The sequence below is a fragment of the Echiichthys vipera genome (assembly GCF_963691815.1).
Source record: "Echiichthys vipera genome assembly, chromosome: 20".
In the NCBI taxonomy this organism is placed as follows: domain Eukaryota; kingdom Metazoa; phylum Chordata; class Actinopteri; order Perciformes; family Trachinidae; genus Echiichthys; species Echiichthys vipera.
Window position 1 is genome coordinate 1927105 of NC_139845.1, and position 10835 is coordinate 1937939.

Consider the following 10835-nt stretch of genomic DNA (forward strand, 5'->3'; position numbering starts at 1 on the left):
CTCACAGCTGAGGCTACTCACTGGTGCAGTTTCCTGGGACAGGAGCGGCGCGGCGGCCTCTCCTTGAAGTGATACCTCACGGTCCTCAGCGACACTTTAATGCCCAGGCTGGCGAAATGCTGCTGGATCTCGTGCGCGGATTTTCCACTCGCACGCATCAGACGGATCTGTTGGGAACTCTCTCTGTTGATGTGCGTCATCTCTAACGTCCGTGGCGATCCGCGGCTCGGTGACCGCAGAAGCTTTTCTTCTTCCTAGGGTTCGGCAGACGAGACGCTGCCCTAACAAAGACTTTTTCAGGTTTACACACACTTATAAAGCACGCAAAGTGGGTGTGCTCCAAGAAGTTTTTGCAATTGGTTTGCCACAGGTAGTCTAACCAATAAGATTCAATCCACTGTCTGTGCTTCTTGCCCCCTTCTGTTGTGTTAATCCAAATCCCCTTTTGTCTTGAGTGGGAAAGGTACAATCTGCATTTATTCAAAGGACTAAAGCGTCTGCAGTAGACACAGGTAGTGAGGGAGACATGAAACCAGGTTGGACGATCATTTTTTTACCTCTTTGCATGATGCAAAATGATGCTTTTTTTCTCCAACTCTAACTTTTGCTCCTCTCTGTTGGTCTGAACGAACCTGCACAAATCTGCAGAACTGTGTTTATTTCTTTATTAGGATCCCAATTAACAACGGAAGTGTGACTTTTTGGTGGTGAAGGTGACAGAGGGTAGAGAGTGTGGACAGTGAAGGCGCCCTCCCACTGTCCGTCTGTCCCGTGCCCCGTGCTTTAGGGTCCTTGCTGCAGTTCTGTCAAGTTGCGTCCAGGCATGTTGCGTCCGGGCACGTTGCCTCCAAGCACGTTGCTCTGCACCGTTGATAACGCAAAATGAACTGAGAGGTTCCAGACTGAAATCTTGTAACAGATATAAAAACTAAGTACTGCTGTCCATTTGCTCTGATTGGTTGTAGGTGCGTCCATGCACGTTGCGTCCAGGCACGTTGCATCCAGGCACGTTGCACGTTGTAAGTTAGACATTGTAGGACAGACGTTGTAGGTCTGTCAAGTTGCGTCCAGGCATGTTGTGTCCACGCACGTTGTGTCCAAGCACGTTGCATCCAGGCACGTTGAGTCCAAGCACGTTGCATCCAGGCACGTTGAGTCCAAGCACGTTGCATCCAGGCACGTTGCTTTGCACCATAACGCAAAACGAACTGAGAGGTTCCAGACTGAAATGTTGTAGCAGATATAAAAAATGGAAAGTAACCTCCGTAACGTTGCCGTGCTGCTTTCTGCTGTTTATTAACCCTGTGACCACGAGAGGAAACAGAAAGGCATACTCTCTCTCCTATTCTCTCTCCTGTTTTAATGAGTTTTCCACATTTACAAAACCTGCATTTACACACTAACTTTGGTGGGGAAAGGGTAAAACAGTGAACTTGTTGTGTGTTCCTGATGCACCCAGCCTCCGCGCTGACCCTGGCTGAATATTACAGGCATTGATTTTCATTCCCCGTAGATTTTTGCCTCTAAAAGACACTGTGGAGTTTTGTTGGTGAGTGTAAATGAGCACATTAAAAAGGCTTTTTTTGTCACTCTCCAGTCTTTCATCAGTTTACATTGTGGGCTTCACTTCTGTGCATCAAGATCACCAAAACTAAGAAAATGAAGTGCTGTGTTTGGGCTCCACACAGAATTTGTACGTCATGTTTTTCAAAGGCCCTCTCAGTGTGAGAGTGTGTGACAATCAAGGCCGCGGGGGCTGGGAGACGTGTAACGGCAACACACCAACGGCCCATTGCATGCAAACAAAAAGATGCACTCTAATGCTAATTCTATGTTCTGGGCTCAGTGAGTAGAGGACTACGGAAGAGCTCAGTCCTGCAGAAGGCTACAAAAGACTTCTTTTTATGCAACTGCAAAGACCAACTCAGTGCTTTGAGATTTAAAGATCATGTTTGACCAAAATGCACGCAGAAATAAAACAATATAAGAGCAGCACGCGGGTATTTAACCCCTGTAAGGTCCTCACTTGTGTGACCCTCTGGTCCTGGGACATATTTGGGGTCAAGTTTTACTTCATAAACCATCAACATATCAACAATAAAGATAACATATATGTTTAATAATTGCAATCAGTCGCTACAAGAACTCAATTAACAATGGAAGGTGACAGAGGGTTGAGAGTGGGGACAGTGAGGGCGCCCTCCCACTGTGCCTCCGTCCCATGCCTCGTGCTTTAGGGTCCTTGTCCCCCCCTCCAGGCCCGTTTGTACTCACTCTACCTGGGCCTCGGAGAATGCTTCTTGCTGCCTATACGTCATCACGCCGTAACACGTCACACGCATTGATGACGTCATGGCGATGCGTGGCTTTGTTTCCAGATCTTTCCGTAGACCTCAGAGTTTTTGTGCGTCTTGTCGACTGTTTTTGAATCTTTTCATCGACCAAATCTGCAGTAAACACTCCACCTCCGCATCACACCAACGTGAACCTTTCACCGCCATTGTTTGAAATGTCCGCGAATGGTCCCTCCTTCTTTTTTCTACGTCCCAACAGGCGCACAGGAAATGACCTCAGAGCCGCCGTAGGCCTCGTGCTCGTACACGTGCGCACGCTCGTGCTCGTACACGTGCAAACGTGCTTTACTAAAGCCCACCTCTCCCAAACGGGCTGTGGACGGCAAGCGTGCCGCTCCTAGACGTGGTACGGTTGCACTCACACTGGTCAAAGGAACCAGACTTTAGCCTTGAAACCTGTTTGGGCACGGTACAGAGGCACAGTGGGAGTGCCTTAGATTAGAATATTTTTAAATAATCTGTGTGTGTGTGTGTGTGTGTGTGTGTGTGTGTGTGTGTGTGTGTGTGTGTGTGTGTGTGTGTGTGTGTGTGTGTGTGTGTGTGTGTGTGTGTGTGTGTGTGGCCCTTGTGCACATTGTTGCTGCACAGGTGAACGGATATGAGAGATAAGATGTGTGTATTGGTCTAATTCAAACCACCATAACCTGTAAAAGGTGTCCCCCTCCTCCTCTGGACAAAACCTAAATACTGGAGCCCAAACATCTGTAGCAGTTGCTTGTACACGGGTCATTAAACGAGTCAACACACAGGACGTTCCACTACTTTGCAAATTAGATTGTTAGGACGCATCCGAACCAGAACCGCCAGACACATCTTGATTGAACTACCGTAGACACATTACACCCGTTTTGTTACCTTCCATTAAAATTCACTGTATTTTGCGTTATGTGTCGTAATTACTGTACGGAAAAAGAGGAAGCGTGCCAAGACAAACACCTGCCAAGAGAAGAAGCAGATGCTTGAAGAAACACTGATGTTGCATAAACACATCTCTTTGCTTTCATGGCACAGAACAAACACGCTCAACTCCTCACGTCAGGACGGCTTAGCGTCACGTTTTAATGCTGAGGGTACAACATCGACATTAGAGAGACTGCAGCTTTAAGTGGAGTCTCCCCCTGCTGGACATTAGAGAGAATGCAGCTTTAAGTGGAGTCTCCCCCTGCTGGACATTAGAGAGAATGCAGCTTTAAGTGGAGTCTCCTCCTGCTGGACATTAGAGAGAATGCAGCTTTAAGTGGAGTCTCCTCCTGCTGGACATTAGAGAGAATGCAGCTTTAAGTGGAGTCTCCTCCTGCTGGACATTAGAGAGAATGCAGCTTTAAGTGGAGTCTCCTCCTGCTGGACATTAGAGAGAATGCAGCTTTAAGTGGAGTCTCCCCCTGCTGGACATTAGAGAGAATGCAGCTTTAAGTGGAGTCTCCTCCTGCTGGACATTAGAGAGAATACAGCTTTAAGTGGAGTCTCCTCCTGCTGGACATTAGAGAGAATGCAGCTTTAAGTGGAGTCTCCTCCTGCTGGACATTAGAGAGAATGCAGCTTTAAGTGGAGTCTCCTCCTGCTGGACATTAGAGAGAATGCAGCTTTAAGTGGAGTCTCCTCCTGCTGGACATTAGAGAGAATGCAGCTTTAAGTGGAGTCTCCTCCTGCTGGACATTAGAGAGAATGCAGCTTTAAGTGGAGTCTTCCCCTGCTGGATATTAGAGAGAATGCAGCTTTAAGTGGAGTCTCCTCCTGCTGGACATTAGAGAGAACGCTGCTTTAAGTGGAGTCTCCTCCTGCTGGACATTAGAGAGAATGCAGCTTTAAGTGGAGTCTCCTCCTGCTGGACATTAGAGAGAATGCAGCTTTAAGTGGAGTCTCCTCCTGCTGGACATTAGAGAGAATGCAGCTTTAAGTGGAGTCTCCTCCTGCTGGACATTAGAGAGAATGCAGCTTTAAGTGGAGTCTCCTCCTGCTGGACATTAGAGAGAATGCAGCTTTAAGTGGAGGCCCATTCATTGGAACCAAACCTGCTTAATAAACAACTTAAATCCATGAATTACACTGAGATTGGTCCAGGAATTAGCCAGATCCCAGCAGATACTGTTAATGAAATAGAAAAATTTAGTTCATTACCGTCACGAACTTAACAAACCAACAGTTCTGCGGCTTTAACAAGATGGAGGTTCATTAAAACCAAATCTCTATAGTAAACTCTGTAATCCATGAATTAGACAGAGCCGCACTTCTCCGGATTTAGCCTGATCCCAGGGGTATTTTAGACGGTGCTCATTACAGCTCGACATGTTTGCAGATGTCTATTCAAAGGAGGAGAAGTGAGGAGGGAGGAAGAAGAGTAATGAGAGAAGAGGAGAGGAAGAGGAACAGACAGAATAAGGAAAATGGGAAAAAGAAGGAATGAGAGGAAAGTAGTGGATGAGGAGAAGTAAATATTACAAGAAACAAGGATTAAACGCTTTAATTACACAACTAAACTTAGGCCTCTCAGGGCGCCCTCCCACTGTGCCTCCGTCCCGTGCCCCGTGCTTTAGGGTCCTTGTCCCCCCCTCCAGGCCCGTTTGTACTCACACTACCTGGGCCTCGGAGAATGCTTCTTGCTGCCTATACGTCATCACGCCGTAACACATCACACGCATTGATGACGTCATGGCGATGCGTGGCTTTGTTTCCACATCTTTCCGTAGACCTCAGAGTTTTTGTGCGTCTTGTCGACTGTTTTTGAATCTTTTCATCGACCAAATCTGCAGTAAACACTCCACCTCCGCATCACACCAACGTGAACCTTTCACCGCCATTGTTTGAAATGTCCGCGTATGGTCCCTCCTTCTTTTTTCTACGTCCCAACAGGCGCACAGGAAATGACCTCAGAACCGCCGTAGGCCTCGTGCTCGTACACGTGCGCACGCTCGTGCTCGTACACGTGCAAACGTGCTTTACTAAAGCCCGCCTCTCCCAAACGGGCCGTGGACCGCAAGCGTGCCGCTCCTAGACGTGGTACGGTTGCACTCACACTGGTCAAAGGAACCAGACTTTAGCCATGAAACGTGCTGGGGCACGTTACAGACGGACAGTGGGAGTGCGCCCTTAATGAGGACAGCTCGTCTGGGAGGGAGCTAAATAAGTTACGCTAAAGTTTGGAGCAGGGGGAACTGGCATGGACCTTTTCAAAGAGGTAGCGTGACCTCTGACCTCAAGATATCTGTAGGAAAATGGGTTTGAAATGTGTTTCCTCAGGAGGGGGGCTGGAGTCTCCCTTAGAGAGAGGGGGAGAAGTTCAGCATCCGTGAGGAACTCGGAGTAGAGCCGCTGCTCCTTTGTGTTGAAAGGAGCCAGTTGAGGTGGTTCAGGATCATCTGGTAAGGATGAACCCTGGGCGCCTCCCTAGGGAGGTGTTCCAGGCACGTCCAGCTGGGAGGAGGCCTCGGGGAAGACCCAGGACCAGGTGGAGAGATTAGATCTCCACACTGGCCTGGGAACGCCTCAGGATCCCCCAGTTAGAGCTGGTTAATGTGGCCCGGGAAAGGGAAGTTTGGGGTCCCCTGCTGGAGCTGCTGCGCCCGAGACCCGACCCAGGATCAGAGGCTGAAGATGAGATGAGATAATCTTCATGTTCCCAACTTTCAGATGATATAAACACCTTTTATGGAGCATCAACTGTTGACCTTTTATCCACTCCTGAACAGAGCTTCCAACATTGTGGGGACTCACTTATCTTATGACGACAACCCAGGTCGTGGTTAAAGTTAGGTCTGTGATCTGGTTAAGGGTTGGTTGACCATGGCGTGGTTAAGTGGTTAGAATCAGGTTTGGGATCTGGTTAAGGGTTGGTTGAACATCGAGGGGTGAAGTGTTGTGGTCAGCCTCCAGAGAAAGAATATCCAGTGTCCCCAAAAGTGACGGACACATTCTCTGTGTATTTTCAGGAGAAGCAACGCTTCCTGACTGACGTCCTCCACGAGGTGATGCTATTGGACGGCCTCAGCTCCTCCCACCCGATCTCCCAGGAAGTGGAGCAGGCGACGGACATCGACCGGGTCTTTGACTGGATCGCCTATAAAAAAGTAAGTACTGTCCTCCTGAAGCGGTTAAAGCAACAACATGTAGGATTTGCTCTCGGGAAACAGTATATTCTTCGACTACTGTCCGTAAAAGTTCTTCCTAGTCGTCCGTCAGCATGAGAGCCGAGTTTCCATTGGTGGTAAATCCCTCTTCCTCCGTTAGTTCACTCCAGTGAGTCAACGCTGGACCAATAGTGGTCCTCGTCCGCCCTCGGAGTCCTCTGACGAACCTTTGCTTTCTTCGGTTCAGTTTCATCAACACAGTAAACACAGACGCGGTGACGTTCGCCGTAAAGCAGCCGATATGTTGTAGTTTTTTTTGTGCACTGGTGTCTAACTACCCCCATCACAGCCACTTCCTGTTTGATCCAATCAGGAAGCTCCGTCAGCGTCAGTTCTCTGAGTGTCCACTAGGGGCAGGTTTCACAACAGAGCAGTTTCTCATTGACCCCGATGTTAAACAGGCCGTTTACACAGCATCATTAAACCTGTTTAAGGACAAAAGAACATTCTAGTCTGTGTGTTTAGCTCATATCTCCATGACAACACTGAGGGGGAGGGGCTAGTTTTTATTTTATTGGAGGTTAAAGTTTATGAATAATTAGGGGCGTGGCCTCTTGAGTGACAGCTAGCCTCTGGCCCTCACTTCTCCTCGGAGGTAAATGTCAGCTAGATGGACGTGCGCCCCTCCCCCCAACGTCACATACATGCCCTTTTTTGGTCAGAGGAAATGAGGCGGAGTCAAAGTCTGACAAGATGGAGACTCCTGTAGGCGAGGACGATTGGATCAAGTTGAGAGAACGGACCTGACGGAGACGCTACGTCCATTTTTTATAGTCCATGGTGTCGACCTGAAATCAGAAGTTGCATTGTGCCGGTGAAAGAGATAAAGACTCCGTCAGGATTCAACAGATGTCTCATGAAACTTATTGCAAGTTGATGAACCATCACAAGGGTCTTGGAAATATATTATGAAGGTTAAATAAAAACCACATGGTTGCTTTAAAGAAATATGGCGACACTTGAGGATTACTTGGCATGCTGCTGTGCCTTGTGAGCTAACAGCTAGCTAGCCAGTAAAACTTTAGCCAAAATGGCTTACGGAGGTAGTTTGGGGGGTTGAGCTAGCTCGGTGGCTAACATGATAGCTTCCTCCTTTTTGGATTATCTTTTAAAGCCTCGTTCACACACAAGGTGGTATTGGACCGAACAGATCTAGTTCTGGTTCTGGGTCCTTTAAAACGGCGTTTTAAGAACTATGATCGTTCATTACTCTTGCGGTTTAGAGCCAGACATCGGACCCACATTACACATTTCAGGGTTAGGCTGCATGTGTGAAAGGGGCTTTGTGATTGGTCAATGGCAGGAGTTTGCATGTCAAAGGTCCTCAGGTGTACTCAAAAGCTCAAGAATGAATGGATTACGTTACCAACTGAGCGCATGTGTCCACGTGTTACCGTGTTTGACAGTGTGTTTCTTTGTGCTGTCTGTAGGGGGCGGCGTTGATCCGGATGCTGGCTAACGTGATGGGACAGACGCTGTTCCAGAAAGGACTCAACGTAAGTTCACGTCGTCCCGCAGGTCCAGCTGTGTTCACAGAGGACAACAGGGAGGGCTGGTGTTTGGCTTTAAAATGGTTTGTCAGCTGGATTCAGGCAGAAGTCGTGTGTGTCTGACTGTTTGGAGCGAAGCGAGTGTACAGATGGGCAGAGGACGCGGGGGTTTGGCTTCAGGGGCTTCAGTTTTTTCTGCTGTCAAAAGATATTACGATCCACTGAGCGACCTGAATTAAAGCTGAGCACAGACACTTCTACAAAAGTTGAAGTTTTGATTCTCAGGGCGCCCTCCCACTGTGCCTCCGCACCGCGCCCCGGGCTTTAGGGTCCTTGTCCCCCCCTCCAGGCCCGTTTGTACTCACACTACCTGGGCCTCGGAGAATGCTTCTTGCTGCCTATACGTCATCACGCCGTAACACGTCACACGCATTGATGACGTCATGGCGATGCGTGGCTTTGTTTCCAGATCTTTCCGTAGACCTCGGAGTTTTTGTGCGTCTTGTCGACTGTTTTTGAATCTTTTCATCGACCAAATCTGCAGTAAACACTCCACCTCCACATCACACCAACGTGAACCTTTCACCGCCATTGTTTGAAATGTCCGCGCATGGTCCCTCCTTCTTTTCTCTACGTCCCAACAGGCGCACAGGAAATGACCTCAGAACCGCCGTAGGCCTCGTGCTCGTACACGTGCGCACGCTCGTACACGTGCAACCGTGCTTTACAAAAGCCCACCTCTCTCAAACGGGCCGTGGACGGCCAGCTGGTCGCAGTTATGCGCGGAGCGGTTGCACTCACACTGGTCAAACGCACTAGGCTTGACCCGAAAAAACGGTTTTGGCGCGGTGCGGTAGTACAGTGTGAGTGCGCCCTCAGAGGACGGACTTTGGGTATTCAGGGGCTCACACCTGGTCTCAAGCAAAGTCGGTTGTAACTTGGTGTTTCTTCTTGTTCACACCGGTTGTGTTTTACGCAAATTGGGCGACGCACATACAAACAAAGTCAATGGAAGGACGCGAATAGACACCAAATTGCGGCTGGCGACACAAATGACAGAAACGTGTGAAATTTGACGTAGCATCAGATGATCGATCAGAACTGCAGTTCTCTGAGTGTCCACAAGGGTCAGGTTTCATAACAGAGCAGTTTCTCATTGAGCCCCATGTTAAACAGGCCGTTTACACAGCATCATTAAACCTGTTTAAGGACAAAAGAACATTCTAGTCTGTGTGTTTAGATCATATCTCCATGACAACACTGAGGGGGAGGGGCTAGTTTTTATTTTATTGGAGGTTAAAGGTCATGAACCTGTGGAAGCCTCCATGTTGTTTACACTCAACAGTCTCTTCTCGTTTCATTTAAATCCACCTCTAAACCAACGCTGATTGGTTCGGTTGCTGCTCAAACGTCACCAAACTGATCTGAGAGTGAAACCCAATGGAGCTCAGGGATCAGGACGGACTCAGGAGGCTAATTTCACGGTCACAATGCGACAAATTCTCCCTCTCGAACTCTGTGGGCGGGTCATTAAATCTGGACCCAGGTCCAAAAGAAAGATGCTGGAAAGAAACAATAAAATATACACAAGTGCACCTTTTTAATTATTGAATATGTATGTTAATAATGCATCCCGAACTCTTCAGTGTGTATCTATATATATATATATATATACCTATACATGTGCAAGTACTCTGCACAGCACTGCTCTTTGCTCCTCTGGTTGGACATTAAGGGCGCACTCACACTGTCCCTCCGCAACGGGTCAAAACAGGTTTTTCGGCTAAAGCCTAGTGCGTTTGACCAGTGTGAGTGCACCCACTCCATGCATAACTGCAGCACGCTTGCCGTCCAAGGCCCGTTTGGGAGAGGTGGGCTTTTGTAAAGCACGTTTGCACGTGTACGAGCACGAGCGTGCGCACGTGTACGAGCACGAGGCCTACGGCGGTTCTGAGGTCATTTCCTGTGCGCCTGTTGGGACGTAGAAAAAAGAAGGAGGGACCATGCGCGGACATTTCAAACAATGGCGGTGAAAGGTTCACGTTGGTGTGATGCGGAGGTGGAGTGTTTACTGCAGATTTGGTCGATGAAAAGATTCAAAAACAGTCGACAAGACGCACAAAAACTCCGAGGTCTACGGAAAGATCTGGAAACAAAGCCACGCATCGCCATGACGTCATCAATGCGTGTGACGTGTTACGGCGTGATGACGTATAGGCAGCAAGAAGCATTCTCCGAGGCCCAGGTAGTGTGAGTACAAACGGGCCTGGAGGGGGGACAAGGACCCTAAAGCACGGGGCACGGGACGGACGCACAGTGGGAGGGCGCCCTAAACTGCATTTCATCGCCTGCACACTTCTCTGCACTGACAATAAAGTTGATTTGAATCATCGCCCCCCCGAACACACTGGGTTTCAGAGGTGTAGGGTCGTTTGCGGTGCGACAGCAGAACATGAACAAACAAACCAAAATCAATCTGAGTTTAATGAGGTGCCGTCTGTTCCTCCGAATTAGGTTTTCAGCTCCGTCGCGGTTCGACTCCGGGACAAGTTCAAAGTAGGATTCAATAAATGGATCCGTGGCGGAGAAAGGCGGCGCTGGCAGTCGTGCGAAGACGTGAGACGAGAAGTGCATTTGAGGGGACACGTGTTTTTGTGTGTGGAGGTTTGAATGTGGAAACACAACAGTCATGAATTCGCCTCGTTGACTCAAACCGCCGAGAGACGCAGCGGAGTAGGACAACAGCGGTGTTGGTGACAGCGCGCTGCATTATTTATCCCTCGGCTGCGTGTGGCTGCTGACTGGCGCCCTGATGCTTCACGTTTGTTACTGTTAATGTCTGAGGAACGTCACAGCGGCGAACACAA

General features: G+C 48.8%; 1 protein-coding gene across 1 annotated transcript in view; it reads left to right on the top strand.

Moving 5' to 3' along the window:
- Positions 1-10835, top strand: part of trhde.1 (thyrotropin releasing hormone degrading enzyme, tandem duplicate 1) — a gene marked incomplete at both ends in the record, with an annotated part of 161576 nt that overhangs the window by 116610 nt on the left and 34131 nt on the right. The window contains 2 exons of the mRNA XM_083935349.1: positions 6281-6418; positions 7909-7974. Coding sequence (XP_083791475.1) covers positions 6281-6418; positions 7909-7974 — 204 coding nt within the window. The remainder of the gene's footprint in view (positions 1-6280; positions 6419-7908; positions 7975-10835) is intronic.